The sequence below is a fragment of the Crocodylus siamensis genome, chromosome 1, assembly GCF_052110815.1.
Source record: "Crocodylus siamensis isolate JL-2025a chromosome 1, ASM5211081v1, whole genome shotgun sequence".
NCBI lineage: Eukaryota > Metazoa > Chordata > Crocodylia > Crocodylidae > Crocodylus > Crocodylus siamensis.
Window position 1 is genome coordinate 1,200,808 of NC_143395.1, and position 16,918 is coordinate 1,217,725.

The following is a 16,918-nucleotide window of genomic DNA, read 5'->3' on the forward strand; positions in this document are numbered from 1 at the left end:
CATATTTTATCAATATAATAGTCTTAGTAATTCACTTGCTCACTATGGCACTGCTATTAAAATTTTGCAAGGCAGCAGGAGAGAAAGACATTCTGCGCTATACTGCATGTAAATTAGTGTGGCCTCGCTGCAAATACAGAAACATATTTGCAATATATGGAAGTGGGGTTTGTCCAGAGGCATTAAATCAAGTGAGTTATTTCAAAGGTGAATCTTTTTGTTTTACTTTGAGATTTAAAATGCTTCAAGATCCCATTTTTAAACAGAACCAAATGCGAGTTTCCACTAAGCTGTTTTCATGGCCAACTGTGAGGCAAACAAATCATGCTGGCACTCGATGTCAAAGTTCAAAAGCATTTGAGAACAAGACAAAGAAGAAAAGTAATCCATCTCAAAATAAAAAGAATGAAATTAAAAGGAAGACAAAGTTATCTCAAGCTTTTGAAAGATAGTACAGGAAGTGTGAAAGAAGCCCATGAAGTAGACTAGAGAGAGAACAAATGTTAGAAGTAATTCAAGTCTCCCAGTGTAAGGAATGTCTTATAACATGGAAGGGTTCCCCCCCTCCCTCCCCAATTCTTGCTAAAGGAGGAGTACATGTTTAAAGAAAAAAGACTCCATAAAACTAAAAAGGAGCCTGTATACCTATTTCAAAGACAAACTGTGACACTACAGCACAACAGACAGTCATATTCAAGACAGTACCTCATATCCAGTGTAAGACTGTGTTGAATATTCAAAATCAGAATCAGGCCCGCCGGGGCAGTAGCTGCAAATATAATAAAATAAAATAAAATAAAAATGAGGAGTTAGAGAAAACTTGCACCTATGAGAAAGACAAAGTAACAAAAAGGGTCTTTCAGTTCATCTGAGACTACTGAACCTGCATCTGTACATTAGACTACAATTTAAACACACAGACATTTACTTAAATGATTTGAGGAGGGGTGGAAATAGAGGAAAATTATAAGAAATCTTGATCTATCAAATGATTAGTTTAGGTGGACACAACTTTATAAACTTCTACTTAAGAGAGAAAAGAACAGCAAACGCATTCCATAATCCTGGCTTTTCAAATAAACCGAGAACGGCAGCCAGCTCTGTTTATCTGAAGTCAGGCAGAAAGCAAATAGATTAACACCTCAGACTAACCAAATCAGAGACATGTAGCTTCAGCTTTTGTGGGTCCCAGCTCACTGATGAAATAAGCTCAGGCTCATGAAAGCTATACTATACATCTCCTATTTCAAATACACCACATTATTCATTTCAGAAAAACAGGTCTACAGGGTTGAACTAGAACAATTATTAAAAATGCAAGGCAAGTGTGCAAACAATTCTAAACACGTAAAAGAATGAAATATTTTCCAAGCCTCAACATTTAAATAAGCTATCTTCTATCTAGAAAATGAAAATGAGAGTTCCCAGTTTCAATTTCCACCAAACATTTAGGATGTCACATTTATACAAACATATAAATAGATATGACATCCAGTTACAGAAATATGCCTTTCACTCCCATCTATCGTTACAATTTAAATTATCTAAATATTGGAAAACCACACTGTGTGCGTCATTCCATGACTTCACAGACATATTGTTTAGCCAGCCAACATTCGAGCCAGCCAAGGGTAAGGCAGTATTCATGCTGGACAACGGTGCAGTAGCTGAATGTGAACTGCTGCTACTAAACCCAAAGACTTTTCTTAAATTCGTCTCTTAGACCATGCATGCAGTTGGATTACCGAGTATCCTAGCATTGCCTAGTCAGGAAAGGCCTGGCACATCAGTTGCTTTCCACAGGAGAGAGGTAACTCAAAGGAATACTGATTCCTGTTTGTTCCAAAATATCTGCAGCTTACTTCTCAGGATTACAAGGTTCATGGTTAATTCAGAGTCTAAAGATGACCTGCCATAGGAGTGTGGGAATTCCCTCAATTCTTGTAGTATATGTTGCACACCCCAGCCACCAAGCTAACAGAGCAGTCATCATGTTACTAATTTACATGCAGAATCTTGACATTTCAAGTGACTAAAAATACCATCCAAATCAAAAAACATCTTTCACAGAGGAGCCTATGATATGCGGGGAGCCAGAGGAAAAGCAAAGGCAACACTGGACCCCTGCTGAACCAGATGGGGCAACTGACGCCCAGGAAAAAGCCAACCTATTAAATGGGTACTTTGCGTCAGTCTTTCATCAGTCCCATGGGACGCCCATGCCCACCACAGGACAGGGCGGTCCAGGTGAGGGAGATTCCCTGCCCTTCATCAATGCTGACCTCCGAAGGAACATCTTGAGAAGCTGGATACCTTCAAGTCAGCCGGCCCTGACAATCTGCACCCCAGGGTACTCAAGGAGCTGGCGAGCGTCATAGCCCAGCCTCTGGCATGGATCTTTGAAAACTCCTGGCGCTCTGGTGAAGTGCCTGAAGACGGGAAGAAGGCCAATGTGGTGCTGATCTTCAAGAAAGGGAGGAAAGTGGATCCGGCCAACTATAGGCCCATCAGCCTGACTTTTATCCTGGGGAAGATCTTAGAAAAGTTTATTAAAGAGGCCATCCTTAATGGACTGGCTGACACCAACATCCTAAGGGATAGCCAGCACGGGTTTGTTGCGAGTAGGTCTTGCTTGACCAATCTCATTTCCTTCTACGACGAGGTGACCTATCACCTGGACAAGGGAGAAGCGCTGTATATGAAGTAGTATGAAGGCTTGTGAGCTCCCTCACTATCCCAGCAAGAAATAAAACCCAAGTCAAAGCCTTTTCTTTATTCTTCCCATAAGGCACGGTTCTATTCATTCAAAGATGCAAACTATTACAGCCCAAAAAATATTTTCTTAACATACTCAGGCAGCCACCAAGAGCCCTTTCACTCCGTGCCTCTCTCTCAGATTTAGACATGTTGCACCCAAGTGAAAAAGCTCTTCAGCCCTGTATAGAAAATACTAAAACCTTTGCACAAACTAAACAGGACTAAATGGCCTTGATTCCCTTAAAGGGACACAGCATCCTATCACAGGATAACTTAAACCTGTACCGTGTTATATATACATTATGCAATTAACTAGTTAATTATGCTATAAATTTAGACTAGCCACACTTGCAAAGTAAGGCTAGTCACCCATGCCAATTATCACACAGTTAACTGGTTAATCACACAATAAATTTAGACCAGCCACACATGCAAAGTAATTATCATACCATAAAAATGACTATCCAGCTATAAAGAAAGTCAACAAGCTACCACGTTGGTGCTTGAAAATAAATGAGTAACAGCTCTAACTGGTTTCCATCCATCTTTAATTTGAACATGTAGCAGGCCCCTAAGACTTATAAAAATACTAAATGAAAGAAAAAAAAGTACTCAAATAGTTTTCATCAGAATTTAGACCTTTGTGTCAGATCACCTTACTCATTCAAGCACTAAATTTGACCTATTAAAGAAAATGCGCTTCCAATGAAAAACAGTAAAACGCAGGATCTGCTTCTGCACATCACACATGTATCTGCAAGGCAGATTTTAATCCAATTTACTTTAATTTTTCACTCATGCGGAAAGGAAGCTGCTCTGTGATGCACAACATAATCTTTTAAGCACCCTGAAAGGTAACAGCGCTAGTATGATGCAGCACATGACTAGATTTATTAGGGACACTGAAAAACGGTCCTCCTTCGGTTATCCAAACTGTCATACTTACACACATATGTTTCCTGTAAAGTTAATGTGTGGACACCTGTGTGGTTTGCACATCACAGCAACAACAGCAATCTGTAATGAGAAGAGTTGCACAAAATAAAAATTATAATCAATAGTATTACATAAACTAAATGCATCCTGGAATTGTACAGACAGGCACATGTGGGAACTATTTTAATCTTGCTCCAACTCAGTTTTATTTCTAAAATGCTTGCACATTAGGTCTTTTTGAGAAAAGGTACTTGCTGTGACAAAAAACTGATCAGCATCAAACATAACAGTAGCATAGCAACGCCAATGCTAAAAGGGCTATTAACAGTTCAGTGTGGCATAGCAGCAGGCCATGTTCCTGCCATATAGGACTACTTTTAGAAGTAGAGTACCCATTTCAATTTTAGCATCATAGGCACACTGCCAAGAGACAGAGTAACATTCAGTCCTCATTGGGACAGACTACTGCACTTTGGGCATAGGAAATTCACAACAGACACTGAGGAAATTAAAAAGAAAGCAAACACAGAAAAGGAAAAAAATATACGTTCATCTCTTGCTGTGATGGAGTACATCTAGATGGCTCAGTTTTAGCACCAGGCAGCATTGTGCTGAGATATCCAGCTCCTGTTCCACAGGCATTATCTTCCAAACCACCTATCGTATGATGGTCTTTGCATGGTGCAACATGCACACCAATAAACTCTGCTGTGGTAGCAACAACGCTGCTGGTTTGGGAGATGCCATACGCTGAGCAAGCACAGTATACTTCAGTACAGCACTGTCTGGTGCCATCACTGCACAGAAAGCAACTCCCTGCACTCCCAAGTAACCTTTTCTCCCATGGTCTCTCACAGCTTCTCAAAGAGGAAAAGAAAAGAGTTTTGTGTGGATGGGATCAATGTAAGGCATTAGTTTCCCTTTTATGTGAAATCTAAAGACGTGAGTGTCCAACCTTCCAAGCATCTATTCGTTTGCGATTGCAACAGCACAGTTAATTCCTGCACTGCAATAGGGAATGGCCTCAATAACATACTTCTCCAGTATTTTTTTTTCATTTTGCATTTGTGCATGTATTAAAACTCAAAACATTTACCTGATTGTTAGCTGTAGTTAAGTGTTACCATCATTTGACCCTGACCATCTTTCTAATGAATAGTTTTTAGAAATTATTAACATTTCATTACTAAACTATTAATGTGCTGGCTAGCAGCAGTATAAAGGCTTAAGTTTTAGTAGGTATTGTCTGTAGGGTGATCAGTGAGAGCAAGTCATGCTAACCTGGCACAAACTGAGGTTGTTGCCCTTCCTCCTTCCCTTTTTGGTGAGATGCTTTGTAATCTCACCTTGCCCACAGCACCATGGAAGTGACAGCAGAGGAAGCTGTTAACACAAATAAACCTCACTAAAGCTACTGGGACAACCAGCATCTTTACAATGGCTGATACTGGTGCCTTTAAATGTAAGTATACAGCGCTCACCCCACTAGCAGTTCGAATAGGCTTTGCCTTCAGTTTGGGTACCAGCACCTTGCGGTACTGAGGTGGAACTGCAGCAATGATGTCAACCAAACGAGGCTGTGCTGAGAGTCCATACTTGGCCGATGTCTTGGTTTTCAGTCTAAAATGAAAGTGCCACCAATTATTTTCTTGCAGTCAGGTTTTTTATATAGTACTCGCTCGGGAAGCCACACACCTACCTACAGCGCAGTTGAGCATGTACCAAATTCTTGTTTACAACTGAACAAATAGACACACACTTCTTACAATGATGCTGTAAGAGTTTACTTAAAAGCTAATGCTAGTTGTGCATCACAGCTAACAGTGCACAGTGCAGCAAGGCATACAAAACCTCAATAAGCATGGAGCTAAACTAAAAACAATTTTAAGGTTTTGAATTTCTACTGAGGTTGTCTGCCAAAGATGGTTTTACTAAAAAAAAAAATTCTGAAAATAGCATTGGGGGGGGAGGGGTCCCAGTTGGGCTGGGTTGGGTCCCAGTTGTTTTGTTTTTCAGAAACAAAGAGGGACCTGGGTTATTTCATTAGAGCAGGGATGTCAAACTCTCCTTGTGCCCTGGGCTGGACAGTGGGGCTCCTCGTGGGCCGGATCCATTCCAGGGCAGCCATCACAGTGGAAGTGGCACAGGTGGTCATGAGCCAGCAGCACTAAGTATGGCAAAAGCAAGCAGCAGTGGGCCAGGCAGCCGCAGGGCAAGTGAAGGCTTTATTTACTGAACAGCCCTCACTCATACCCAATACCACGGACAGCCATGTCTACTGGGGCCCCAGAGCCCTGGATTCTGCAGCAAGCCATACCCACCACTGGTCCCAATGGTAGTCTAGGGGCCAGATTCAGCCCACAGACCTTGCAGTTGACTCCCCTGCATTAGAGTTTTGTCTAACAGCCATCCTGCAAATTCAGATTCCAGTTAGGTTCCTTCCCTTTATCACAGATAAAACACTTAGTAATTTATTCTGTGAAACCCTGTGCTACTATCTTTGGATGAGAACACGAGGCTGGCAATCCATTAGGAACCTGGAGTGAACTGAGTTCCTAGTTTCAGCAGTTATTCTGCCTTTACAAAGGTTTAACTGAGGGTAAAATATTCTAACAATTCTATTCACTGCGTGGGAATCTGAATTTAATCCAGGTCACTTTCCCATAACTGAGTTGACATTAACAGACTGGAGAGACTAGTAGTTCTCAACATTTTTAGACTCATAGCACCCCTAATGCCAGTTCCTAACTTTCACTCAATTTTCTGAATCCAGAAAAACTCTATAGCGAGTCTTCTGTTGCAAAGAACTCAAAAAGCTTACAGCAGATCAAACTAGTTTTGACACAGGATTCCTATTTGAAATCTCCAGGTTCATCTCATGAAGCACATGTAGGTGTTTCCGCACCAAAAAGCACTAACATAGTGTGACATGCTGTGGCACTCTTCAGGTACCACAGCACCCGGGAGAAAAAGCCATGAGATGGATCAGCACAGTTAATAGAACAAGAGGCTCATTTATGGCTTTTTCCTTCAGGTCACATAAGGCCTGTATGTCCAATATGGAATAGGTCCCATGGGTCACATAAAAAACGTTAAGCGTGTGGTATAAGATAGACCGGTGGTTCTCATACCTTTCCGTACATGACACATCTGTAAACATTGATAGCCAATCCCAAACAAGTGCCCCTCACTCCCGACTCGCTGCCCGCCTCCCCCAGTGTATGGGGCAGGGGGTGGGCGTGCGTGGGACATGGGGGGACTCCGAGCAGCCCCTTGCAGACTGGAACTCCAACAGCCTGCAAGGGAAAACCCACAGTTTCCCACTTCTTTCTCCTTTAAAGTTTGATCTATTTTTTTGAAGTTTGATCACAACACTTTCACTTTTGGGTCACGCCCCACAGCTTGAGAAATAATGAGCAACCTCTTCGAGTTACCACGCAAACCAAGTTCTGCAAGAGCCTCAAAGATACGTTTATACACACTGGCCGTGCACCCCCTGGAATCACCAGAGGAAGTGCACTCCTGGTTTGGCTGCTGTCTTGGCGATTGGCTACTGGGGGACCACCGCCCTGTCAGTGATCTGGTGCCCCCCCCCCGACTCAGGAGGCTCCAGTTGCCCATGCTTACGTGTCACCAAGACCTGACAAAAGGAACGTACTTAGTACAGGGAAACCAAGGTTGGTGTTGAGGGACGTAGGCTGCCCAGAGGAAGGGGCACACGAAACCCAAAAGGCATCAGGAACAAGATCCTAGGCCAGCACAACTTACTTGTTCAGGTTAACATCTTTGCCCTGCTCGTGCGCCTCAACCAGCTGCTGGATGATGTCAGCGATGGTCATCATCATCAGCTCTGCCCGGCTGAGGACTCCTACAAGGAAGACCAAGCCCCACCAGGATGCAACACCATAAGCAGGAGCATTACTGGCTCAGGGTCCCCCACTCCCCCCGTATGCCACCCTCAGGGCAGCACCTGCCCTCGCAGCCAGTCCGGCCACGTGCTCCCAGGCACGCCCACCACCACTGCGCATGCGTCAGCTCCCAGGCACCTCGCCCACCACCACTGTGCATGCGTGTGCCACCCCCCCAGGAGCCAAACGCGCATGCGAGCGCTCCGCCTCCTCAGAGAACCACTGCGCATGCGCTCGCTCCCCTGGAGCCGTATCGGTCCCGTACCTCCTACCATTGCGCATGCGGGCGCTCCCCCCTCGGACAAGCGAAACCACCCAGCACATGCGCACGCTCCACCCAGCCCAGGCACTGCGCATGCGTGCCGCTCTCCCCTCGCTTCTCCGCGCAGCCCCTCCGCGGTGCCAGGGGAGGTGCGGTGGGCCCTGGTCCTCCTCCTCCCCCCCTCCCTCCGTGGTACCTTTCTTCTTCTGCCTCATGTTGCAGCGGGCCGGAGCGCAGCACGACAGCTCCGTGGCTCGCACTGCCGAGCGAGACGTTCTCCTCGGCGCGCTGTCGTGAAAGGCCGCACGGGGGCCGGCCGCACTGCCGTAAAGCAGCGTCGCCCCCCCCCCCCACTTCCTTTTCTCCGCGCATGCGCGGCCCAGCTGGGAGGGGCGAAGCCAGGAGACCTTGGGGAGTTTGCCAAAGACACCAAACTCTGGAGTAAAGTGTGCACACTTGAGGACAGGAGGGGGCTCCACGCTGACCTGGACAGGCTCGGCAGATAGGCGGACGAGAACCTGATGGTGTTTAACAGCAGAAAATGCAAGGTTCTCCGTCTTGGGAGGAAAAACCTGCAGTATGCTTACGGACTTGACCGTGCTATGCTGGCTAGCGCTACAGATGAAAGGGACTGGGGGGTCAGGATTGACCACAAGATGAACATGAGGCTGTGATGTGATGCTGTGGCTAGTACAGTGAGCAAAACACTGGCTTGCATCCATAGATGCTTCTCCAGCAAATCCTGGGACGTCATTCTCCCCTTGTACTCAGCCTTTGTGAGGCCGCAGCTGGAGCACTGCGTCCAGTTTTGGGCTCCACAATTCAGAAAGGATGTGGAGAAGCTTGAGAGAGTCCAGAGGAGAGCCACGCGCATGATCGGGGTCAGGAAAACAGACCTTACGATGACAGGCTGAGAGTCATGCGGCTCTTCAGCCTGGAAAAGCACAGGCTCGGGGGATCTGATGGCCACCTATAAGTTTATCTGGGGTGCTCATCAGGATCTGGGGAACGTCTGCTCACCAGAGTGCCCCGGCGGATGACAAACTCCAGCAAGACCGTTTCAGGTTGGACATGAGGAAGAATTTCTTCACTGTCCGAGCCCCCAAGGTCTGGAATAGTCTGCCACCGGCGGTGGTTCAAGCACCTACTCTATACGCCTTCAAGAGACGTTTGGATGTTTGTCTTCCTGGGATCCTATAACTCCTGCTGACTTCCTGCCCCTGGGGCGGGGGGCTGGACTCAATGATTTTCTGAAGTCCCTTCCAGCCCAAATGTCTATGAAATCTATTCCTGCTAGAACACGCCAACCCCCTGCCCCCCTTGGAGCCCTCCTAGAACATCCCAGCTAGCACATGCTGCCCCCTGACCCGCTTGCACTGGGATGCCAACCTGGGATCTTTCTAGTGCCTTTCTGCTGGAACCTCCTGGAGCCATTCTAGAATATCTTTGGGCCCTCGTACTGCTTCTTTAGAGTCCTTCTAGAGTCCAAACACACTGCCTCCAGCCTAGACCCCCCTCTGCATCCCTTCTAGAATATCCCAGCTAGAATGCAGAGGCCCCCAAGCCCAGTCTAAAACCCCTTCAGAGCCTTTCTCAAAGGTCTGAGCTAGCTGGTATGCCCAGTCTAGAACCACTCCTAGAGCCGTTCTAGAAACCCTAGCTAAAACACATTGACCCCTGGTGCTGGAATGTCCAGTCTAGAACCCTTCTAGAAAATCCCAGCTAGAAGACACTGAGCCCTGGTGCTGGGGTGCCCAGTCTAGATCCCCGCTGGAGCTTTTCTAGAACTTCCCAGCCATCGACCCCCCCGCACTGGGATGTCCAGCCTAGAACCCCCTGGAGCCCTTCTCAAGTGTCCCAGTTAAAACAGGGCCCCTGAGCTGAGGTGTCCAGTCTAGAACCCATCTTGAACACGTCAGCTAGAACACGTGGACTCCCTGAGTTGGGATGCCCGGTTGAGAACCTCTCTTGAACCGTTGCTACATCAGTAAGACTAAACTCACTGATGAGTTTGTCCCTCTTCCCACAGATGGCTCTTTAGGAGAGATGCTGCTATTCCACATTGGATTGCAAGGGGGATATTGTCTTCCCCTCCAAATGTCACATGGGGCAGGCAGAACCACTCCGGCCTCGTCTTCCTGAGCATCGCCTTGTTTTTTGCCACCACTGAAACACTCTTCTGTGTTCCAAGGAACGGTAGGACTTCCTTCCAACGGGAGGCAGGAGTTTCATATAACTGACTTCAGTGGGAGTAGGAGGAGGCCCACAGCCAATTTGCAGTTAGATGGTGAGAAGCTGAAGATGAAAAGACATCTGGGGTGATACTGAGTGCTGGTGCTCAAGGAAAGGCTGTTTCTGACAGCTGATTTCCCAGTATTTTTATTCAGTTTAATTGCAAGTGTCACAGGTGTTCCTCCGTTTCACCATAGGCAATTTAGGAAACGTGACCATTCACCTTGGGGCCGGCACTGTTCAACATCTTCATCAGCGACTTGGACAAGGGTAAAAAGCACCCTGTTCAAATTTGCAGATGACACTAAGATGTGGGGGGATGTGGGCACGCTAGAAGGGAGGAATAGGCTGCAATCGGACCTAGACAGGTTACAGGGGTGGGCAGATAAGAACAGGATGGGTTTCAACACTGACAAGTGCAGGGTGCTGCACCTGGGGAGGAAGAACCAGCAACATACCTACAGGCTGGGAAACTCTTCTCATCAAGGCAGAGACGGAAAAGGATCTTGGAGTCATTATTGAGGCCAATATGAACATGGGCCGGCAGTGTGGGGAAGGGGTCAGGAAGGCCAACCACACCCTGTCATGCATCCACAGATGCATCTCAAGCAGGTCCAAGGAGGTGATCCTCTCCCTCTATGTGGCACTGGTCAGGCCGCAGCTGGAGTCCTGCGTCCAGTTCTGGGCACCGCACTTCAGGAGGGATGTGGACAGCATGGAGGGGCCAAAGGAGGCCACTCGCATGGTCGGGGGCAGCAGGGCAGGCCCTACGAGCGAAAGCTACAGGACCTGAACCTGTTCAGCCTCCACAAGAGAAGGCTGAGGGGGGATCTAGTGGCCTGTTACAAACTGGTCAGGGGAGACCAGCAGGCATTGGGGGAGTCCCTGTTCCCCCAAGCACCGCCAGGAGTGACCAGGAATAAGGGTCACAAGCTGGCAGAGGGGAGATTCAGACTAGACATCAGGAGGCACGACTTCACTGTCAGGGCAGCTAGGATCTGGAACGAACTTCCAAGAGAGGTGGTGCTGGCTCCTACCCTGGGGGTCTTTAAGAGGAGGCTGGATGAACACCTTGCTGGGGTCGTTTGACCCCAGCACTCTTTCCTGCCATGGCAGGGGGTCAGACTTGATGATCTGCTCAGGTCCCCTCCAAGCCTACCAACTATAAAAACTTCCTTACTCCCTGATAATTGGTTTCAAAATTCGCCTGTCAACATCTTCCCATTCTTTCTAGTTATTATTTATCATGATTTACTTACATTTAGGTAGAAGTTTAAGGCACCAGCCAAACTTTGGGGCTTGTGTCAGGACCTATACAAACACATTAGAAGATGTATCGGCTGTGCTGACCAGCTCCTCTCCATCTTTAATATCTATGGTCTTGGATAATTAAATCCAGTTGTCAGTTGATTGCCAGCTACTCATCAATAGTTTCTCTGCTCATAGATATCCATACAGCCTGTCTGTGTGTAGTTCTTGTGATCTCTCCTCATAGGTCAGTTGTGATGGAGTTTATGGCTAACCACATTTTAAGTTTAATATGCATTTCTATTTACTACCTAGAAATGCAAAACACTAGAACGCTTGGTTCAGGGATGATACTTTCTATTAGACCAGCTAAGAAATTGCAAAAAATATATATATCTTTTTCTGCAAGCTTCTGGGCTCATGTGCACTTCATCAGGCTCAGGGAAAAAATTAAAGACAGTAAAAAGTCCTCATAAGTAGGAAATGAACTTCATTTTTGCACCTATTTACTACCTAGGGGGTTGGTAATACTAACACACAACACAAGGTGGCAGCACAGTATTTTAATTGGAAGCAGCAGATCAAATCTCCATCCCACCATTGCTGTAAGTTTAAAAACTTCCCAATTGGGAAGAAAAACCTAGCAGTTGAGAACCTGATATAAAGTGAATTTGAATCTCAGCTGGATCTCGGGAGGAGAAGGATGTGGTGGAAAGGATGCTTGTGAGCATGCTATCTCCCTGTCTTTTTTGCACCTTCTTTCATCCTAATTTGCAAATTAGGATGAAGGAAGATGATAGAAAGACCGAAAAAAGGGAAGAAACAAAAGGATGCTAAAAAAGGCTGGGATTGCCAAGTTATTCAGAGCTAAAGCAGATGGGGGCCAGATTCAGATTCATTTACATAGATGCAAATCAAGTGAAACTGCCCTGACTGCTGGAATCACACTGGGGTAGCCAAGATCAAAGTGACTCACAGACAAAAACAAATTGAGCAGAATGAGGCAAGCAGCAGTGAGCTGTGGTGGGTGGTTATGGGCAAGAGGCACTGATGTCACTGTGCACCTGCTACAGGGAGAAGCGCACTTGGGACCTGCAGCTCTTTAAATAACAGTCTCCACAATTTGAGCTATAAAAGAATCTCCCTTAGATATCATCAGGGATGTGGGAAAATGGGAAACAAATGTGGATTTTCCCTTTTACCCAAGAAAAATGTGGACTTTTTCATTTGAATGGAGATATACATGGATTTTCCATTTTTGCAAAGAGCTCTCTACAGGCTGGCAGAGCTCCACCCTACAAGGGGCTGGGGCAAGCGGGAAGAGGGCAGTTGGGCAGGGGGTGCCATATGCATGTGCACGCTCACCCATGCACCTGGCTGCCAGGTATGTCTGGTGAGGGAGAGGGAGATTGAGGCCCCCATAGGGAGGGAGGCAGTGGGGCAGGGACTGGGGCTGGGGCTGCTGCCCAGCCAGATGGTGTGTGGGGTCCAGGGCCAGAATGTACAGCCACATGGGACCTGTGGGGAGCAGGACAGAGCCTTCGGTGGCTCGTCTAGGGGGCAGAGAAGGTAAGTCTGGCTCCCCACTGCTGCACGCACTGCCAGGGAAGCATGGGGAGCACATGCCCCCCAAATCTGTGCATGGGACAAGCTGGCTGCTGCAGGCTCAGGCTCCCTGCCCTGCTGCCCTCTCTCTGGGGCCTCCACAGTCCAGCATGGCAGGGCAGAGTGGAATGAGAGGGGAAGGTGCCGTTGCTGAGAGTCCTGTGCCACCCAAGCGAAGAGCCCCCTGCCTGCCTGGCAGCAGTGGGGGCAGCAGCACAGAGTTGTGCCCCTTGCTGCTGCTAGGTGGGCAGGGGGCACTTCACTGGGGCGATGTGGAGCTCCAAGTAACAGCAGCGAGCTTCCCTGCCTGGTTCCACCTGCTGGGCTGTGAAGGCCCCAAGGGGAGGGCAGCAGGGCGAGGAGCCTGATCCTGAGTTTGCAGCAGGCAGCCCACACCTGCCCCCACCTCCTCCATGGGCTCCACTCTGGCCATGCCACCCATGGGAGAGGAGGAGCCAGGCCCTGCACTCTGCTCCACCACAACAGCAGGCGCTGCCTCCCATGAGCGGCAGCCAGGGTTTGGGTGCTGCTGGGGGAGGTAAGGGGCTGAGGACCCAGGTCCCTAGCCCCCTAGCCCTGGCAGCTGGGGGCCCCTCTGGCAGAGCTGGGAGGGGTGGCAAAGCCTGTGGGTGAGGAGTGAGGGGCACCAGCAGGGCCAGGGGGGATGTGGGTGGGAAGTACGGGGCCTGGACCTATGTCCTGGGGAGCTAAGGGGGCAGGGGGAGCTCTGATATTTCATAATAAGAAACCCAAAATCAATTACCAGAATTTATAGTTACTTAGCATATATTTTATTATAGTGATTGAGGCATTGGTAGGTTTCCAAATTGCTTTAAAACTGTATATATATCAAAAAAACATTGTGTTCATTTGAGACCTATATACAGAGTGGTGTTTCATTTTAATGGTAGATTTTGGGGTTTTTAATCAGAGAAGTTGTGATTTTTATCAGAGAATTTGCAACTTTTAAACACAGAAAACCAGGATCCCTGGTTATCATCACCCCTGTTGGGTATTGGGTATGCTGTTGCTCTTTCCCTGCTTGCTTAGGCTGGTGCTAGGCAAGGTTAGGATGCGCACTGAGCAGAAGAGAGCTCTGCTAAAGACTGGGATGGCCCCAGGTCCACCTTAGAGCCCTCTGCTCTAAACATGTGCCCTTGCCATGGGGAAGGCAGACAAGTAAAAGCCTCTTCCTGCTCGTGCAACCGTCAGGAGAGTAGCTAAGTGGGGCATCTGCTCAGGTGTGTGCTCAGAGGCTCATGTACAACTTTCCTGGCTCAAGTCCTTTCCTTGTGGCATCCCTTTCAGTCCACATCACTGTGTTGTTGTAAGCAGCATGATTGGTGACACCACTTGTTCCCGCATTTTCTCCTTCATCCCAGATTTCCATGCAGAACGCTTCCGCAAAATCGTTTAAGCATACTTAGTGGCAGCAAATATTTAGCTCCTCTGTTTTATTCCAGTAACATAATTGGCAGCAGTTACAATTAAGACGAATTTGCAGCTACACTGCTACTTCAAATGTAGACCACTCTGGTTCCCCAAGATCTTCTCTAAATTACTTTTACAGCACCATAAAGACGAGCTTTTTATAAACCACAGGATTTGATGCATTCCCTCCAAGTCAGTGAGCACTCAGGATTCAGGACTTTCAGCAGCAGAGGCATTTAAACTTACTGCCTAAACCCATAGCAGCTTCGTTTGAGCATATTCAGGCACCTGGGAACATTGCATTTATACTGAACATGCTCAGTGGCTTCAGCAACACATCCGCGTGGTCCCTCACGCCCAGGCGTTACTGCGTGTCATGTACTCAGCCACTACCAGATCTAGACATGGACCAATTGCTGGAGATCCTGCTACAGAAAGATTAGTTGCAGCCTAATTCAGGGATGATCAAGCTACAGCCCGTGAGCTGGATCCAGCCTGCCGACAGGGCTCTTGCACAGGTCCGGAAATTTGACACCGGGGTGAGTGGAGGCAGCTTTAACTGACACAGCTCCCAGAGTCACAGCAATTAACAGTCATCATTCACCCTGCCACCAAGTTTCTAGACCCATGGAGAGCCCCTCAGGCCAGATCCAGAGCACAGAACTGTATCATCTTCCACATGGGGCTGCTTACAGGACTAGATATTTGGCAATAGGAAAAGCAGCTGCTGCCATGGAACTGGGAGCTGCAGCGATTGATGTTGCTGCTGCCAAATTCTAGCCCAGCCCAGATGAGATAGCTCTATACCGCAGATCTGGCCCACGGACTGGCCCTGTAACACCCATCTGGCCAGATGGGTTGGACCCCATTAGTTGAAATAGTCAAAATCATAAAACTCTAGAATTGAAAGGGACCTCAGGGATCATCAAGCTCATCCCCTGGAGCAAACATGAGGCAGTAGTTTGGGCCTGAGAGGGCTCATAGGAACAATAATAAGGCAATCCATGCAGGAAAGCTTTCTCAGGAAGAAGCTTGTAAGGAGCTGTCTGAAGGAGAAGGAAATGGGTGGCTGGTGTAGGAGAAGTGGGGACCTTGGTGTAGGAGAAGCATGAGAAAATGGGATGCACTGAGTTACTCACCCCTTAATCTGGAGCTAGAGGCATCTGTGGCACTCTGTGCAAAGCAGCGGCCTGTCCGGCATACGCACTGTCTCAGTCCCTGTGCTCCACAGGTGGACGCAAGAAACGGCTAGACATGCAACTTCAGCTGTCACCACCCATTTTGTAGTGAGCAAAGAGACCAAGTCACCCAAGGGCAGTGGTCCTCCAGTGCTTTCCATGGCTCCTTAGAAGACCAGACAGGCTCTCCCATAATTCACCAGAGCAGATGAACACGAAGAGCCATGGGATGTGCCCACAGGCATCCCAACCACATGCCTGGGGATGGGGGAACAGCAGCAGCAAAGCTGTGGCCTTGCAGTGTGTCCACACTCAGGCTAGGCTTCTCCTGATGCTTTGACCTGGGCAGAGATCCCCTGTGTCAATTCTGCAGTGAAGACAGGCCCTGAGTCAAAGTAGAAGGGGGCATCAGCTCCAAAGCAGTAGAGACAGGAAAACATGCTGAACAGAGCTGAGATCGGAAACAGGATACTGGGTCAGCCCTGGTGTAACCCCAGCTTTGAATCATTTATTTGGATTAGGGTAACAGCAAGGTGCCCCCACCTCCAGTCTGAGTCTGTTGTGTTAGGTCGAGGGTGGCCAGGCTGCAGCATGTGTGCCCCAAGTGGCAAGGGCGGCTTCTGTGTGTGGTACATGGCAGATCAGGGAGGGGGAAAGCAGCTCAGTGGTAGGCAAGGCAGGGAGCAGAAAGCAGAGCAGCAGTTTAGGCAGGGGAAGGAGATCAGAGTGGCACTCAGGAGGGCACAGGGCTTAACTTGTGGCAGAACTGCCGAAAAGGGCATTCCCCACTGGTATGCAGAGGTCAGCGATAAAAGGTTCATATTGGGACAAATGACAAATCAGGCTATATCCGCTAGGCCTCAGGCTTGATTCATAAATGTCAGTAGCTTCCAGTCTTCACTGAGCAGGGCCAGTGCCATGATTGCCAGTTTCCAAATGCTGAGCATAGGAGCCGCTTCTTTGCTGATCATCTTACTCTGCATCCGAGCCTGGGTCCGATGGAGGAATTTGCCAGGGCTGAGCCTCAAACAGTGGAGATGCTGGAACAGGAAGGGGAGCCATCATGAGAATTGCACCAAAGCTCACAACTGTAGAGGCCTGTAGGCGCCCAACCCGCACAAATGCAGGGGAGTCGCGCATGCCCCTGTCTTTAAACATCTACAATCAAAGGCATGTGCAGAGTACTTTTAACCCACAAAAACTGAGACCTGATTTTTGAGCACGGTCAAAACATTCCTCGTTCCACTGCCTGCACTTTGGAGACTGAGGGATGCTGTTAACGACCCCTAATCTGGAGCACTGTGTCTAATGGATGGTCACTGTCCAGTTTGTTCTGAGTGACCCGTATCCTAGGCTATCAG

At 48.1% G+C, this 16,918-nt stretch overlaps 2 protein-coding genes across 5 annotated transcripts in view; both read right to left on the reverse strand.

Annotated features, from left to right (window-relative positions):
• ELP3 (elongator acetyltransferase complex subunit 3) overlaps positions 1-8,212 on the reverse strand; it is a 122,538-nt gene extending 114,326 nt beyond the window's left edge. For both annotated transcript variants that reach the window (XR_016438802.1, XM_090024682.1), the window contains exons 1-5: positions 8,060-8,212; positions 7,462-7,561; positions 5,175-5,313; positions 3,704-3,774; positions 706-769 (exon numbers count right to left, since the gene is read on the reverse strand). Coding sequence is in view for 1 of the 2 variants with exons in the window: in XM_090024682.1 (XP_089880808.1) it covers positions 706-769; positions 3,704-3,774; positions 5,175-5,313; positions 7,462-7,561; positions 8,060-8,078 (393 nt within the window). In the remaining variant the exon portion in view is untranslated. The remainder of the gene's footprint in view (positions 1-705; positions 770-3,703; positions 3,775-5,174; positions 5,314-7,461; positions 7,562-8,059) is intronic.
• A 5,020-nt stretch (positions 8,213-13,232) lies between these two features.
• The window catches only part of FBXO16 (F-box protein 16), a 61,235-nt gene continuing 57,549 nt past the window's right edge, over positions 13,233-16,918 (reverse strand). For all 3 annotated transcript variants that reach the window (XM_090025305.1, XM_090025128.1, XM_090025216.1), the window contains one exon: positions 13,233-16,597. In XM_090025305.1, coding sequence (XP_089881431.1) covers positions 16,530-16,597 — 68 coding nt within the window. In that variant the 3' untranslated portion in view covers positions 13,233-16,529. The remainder of the gene's footprint in view (positions 16,598-16,918) is intronic.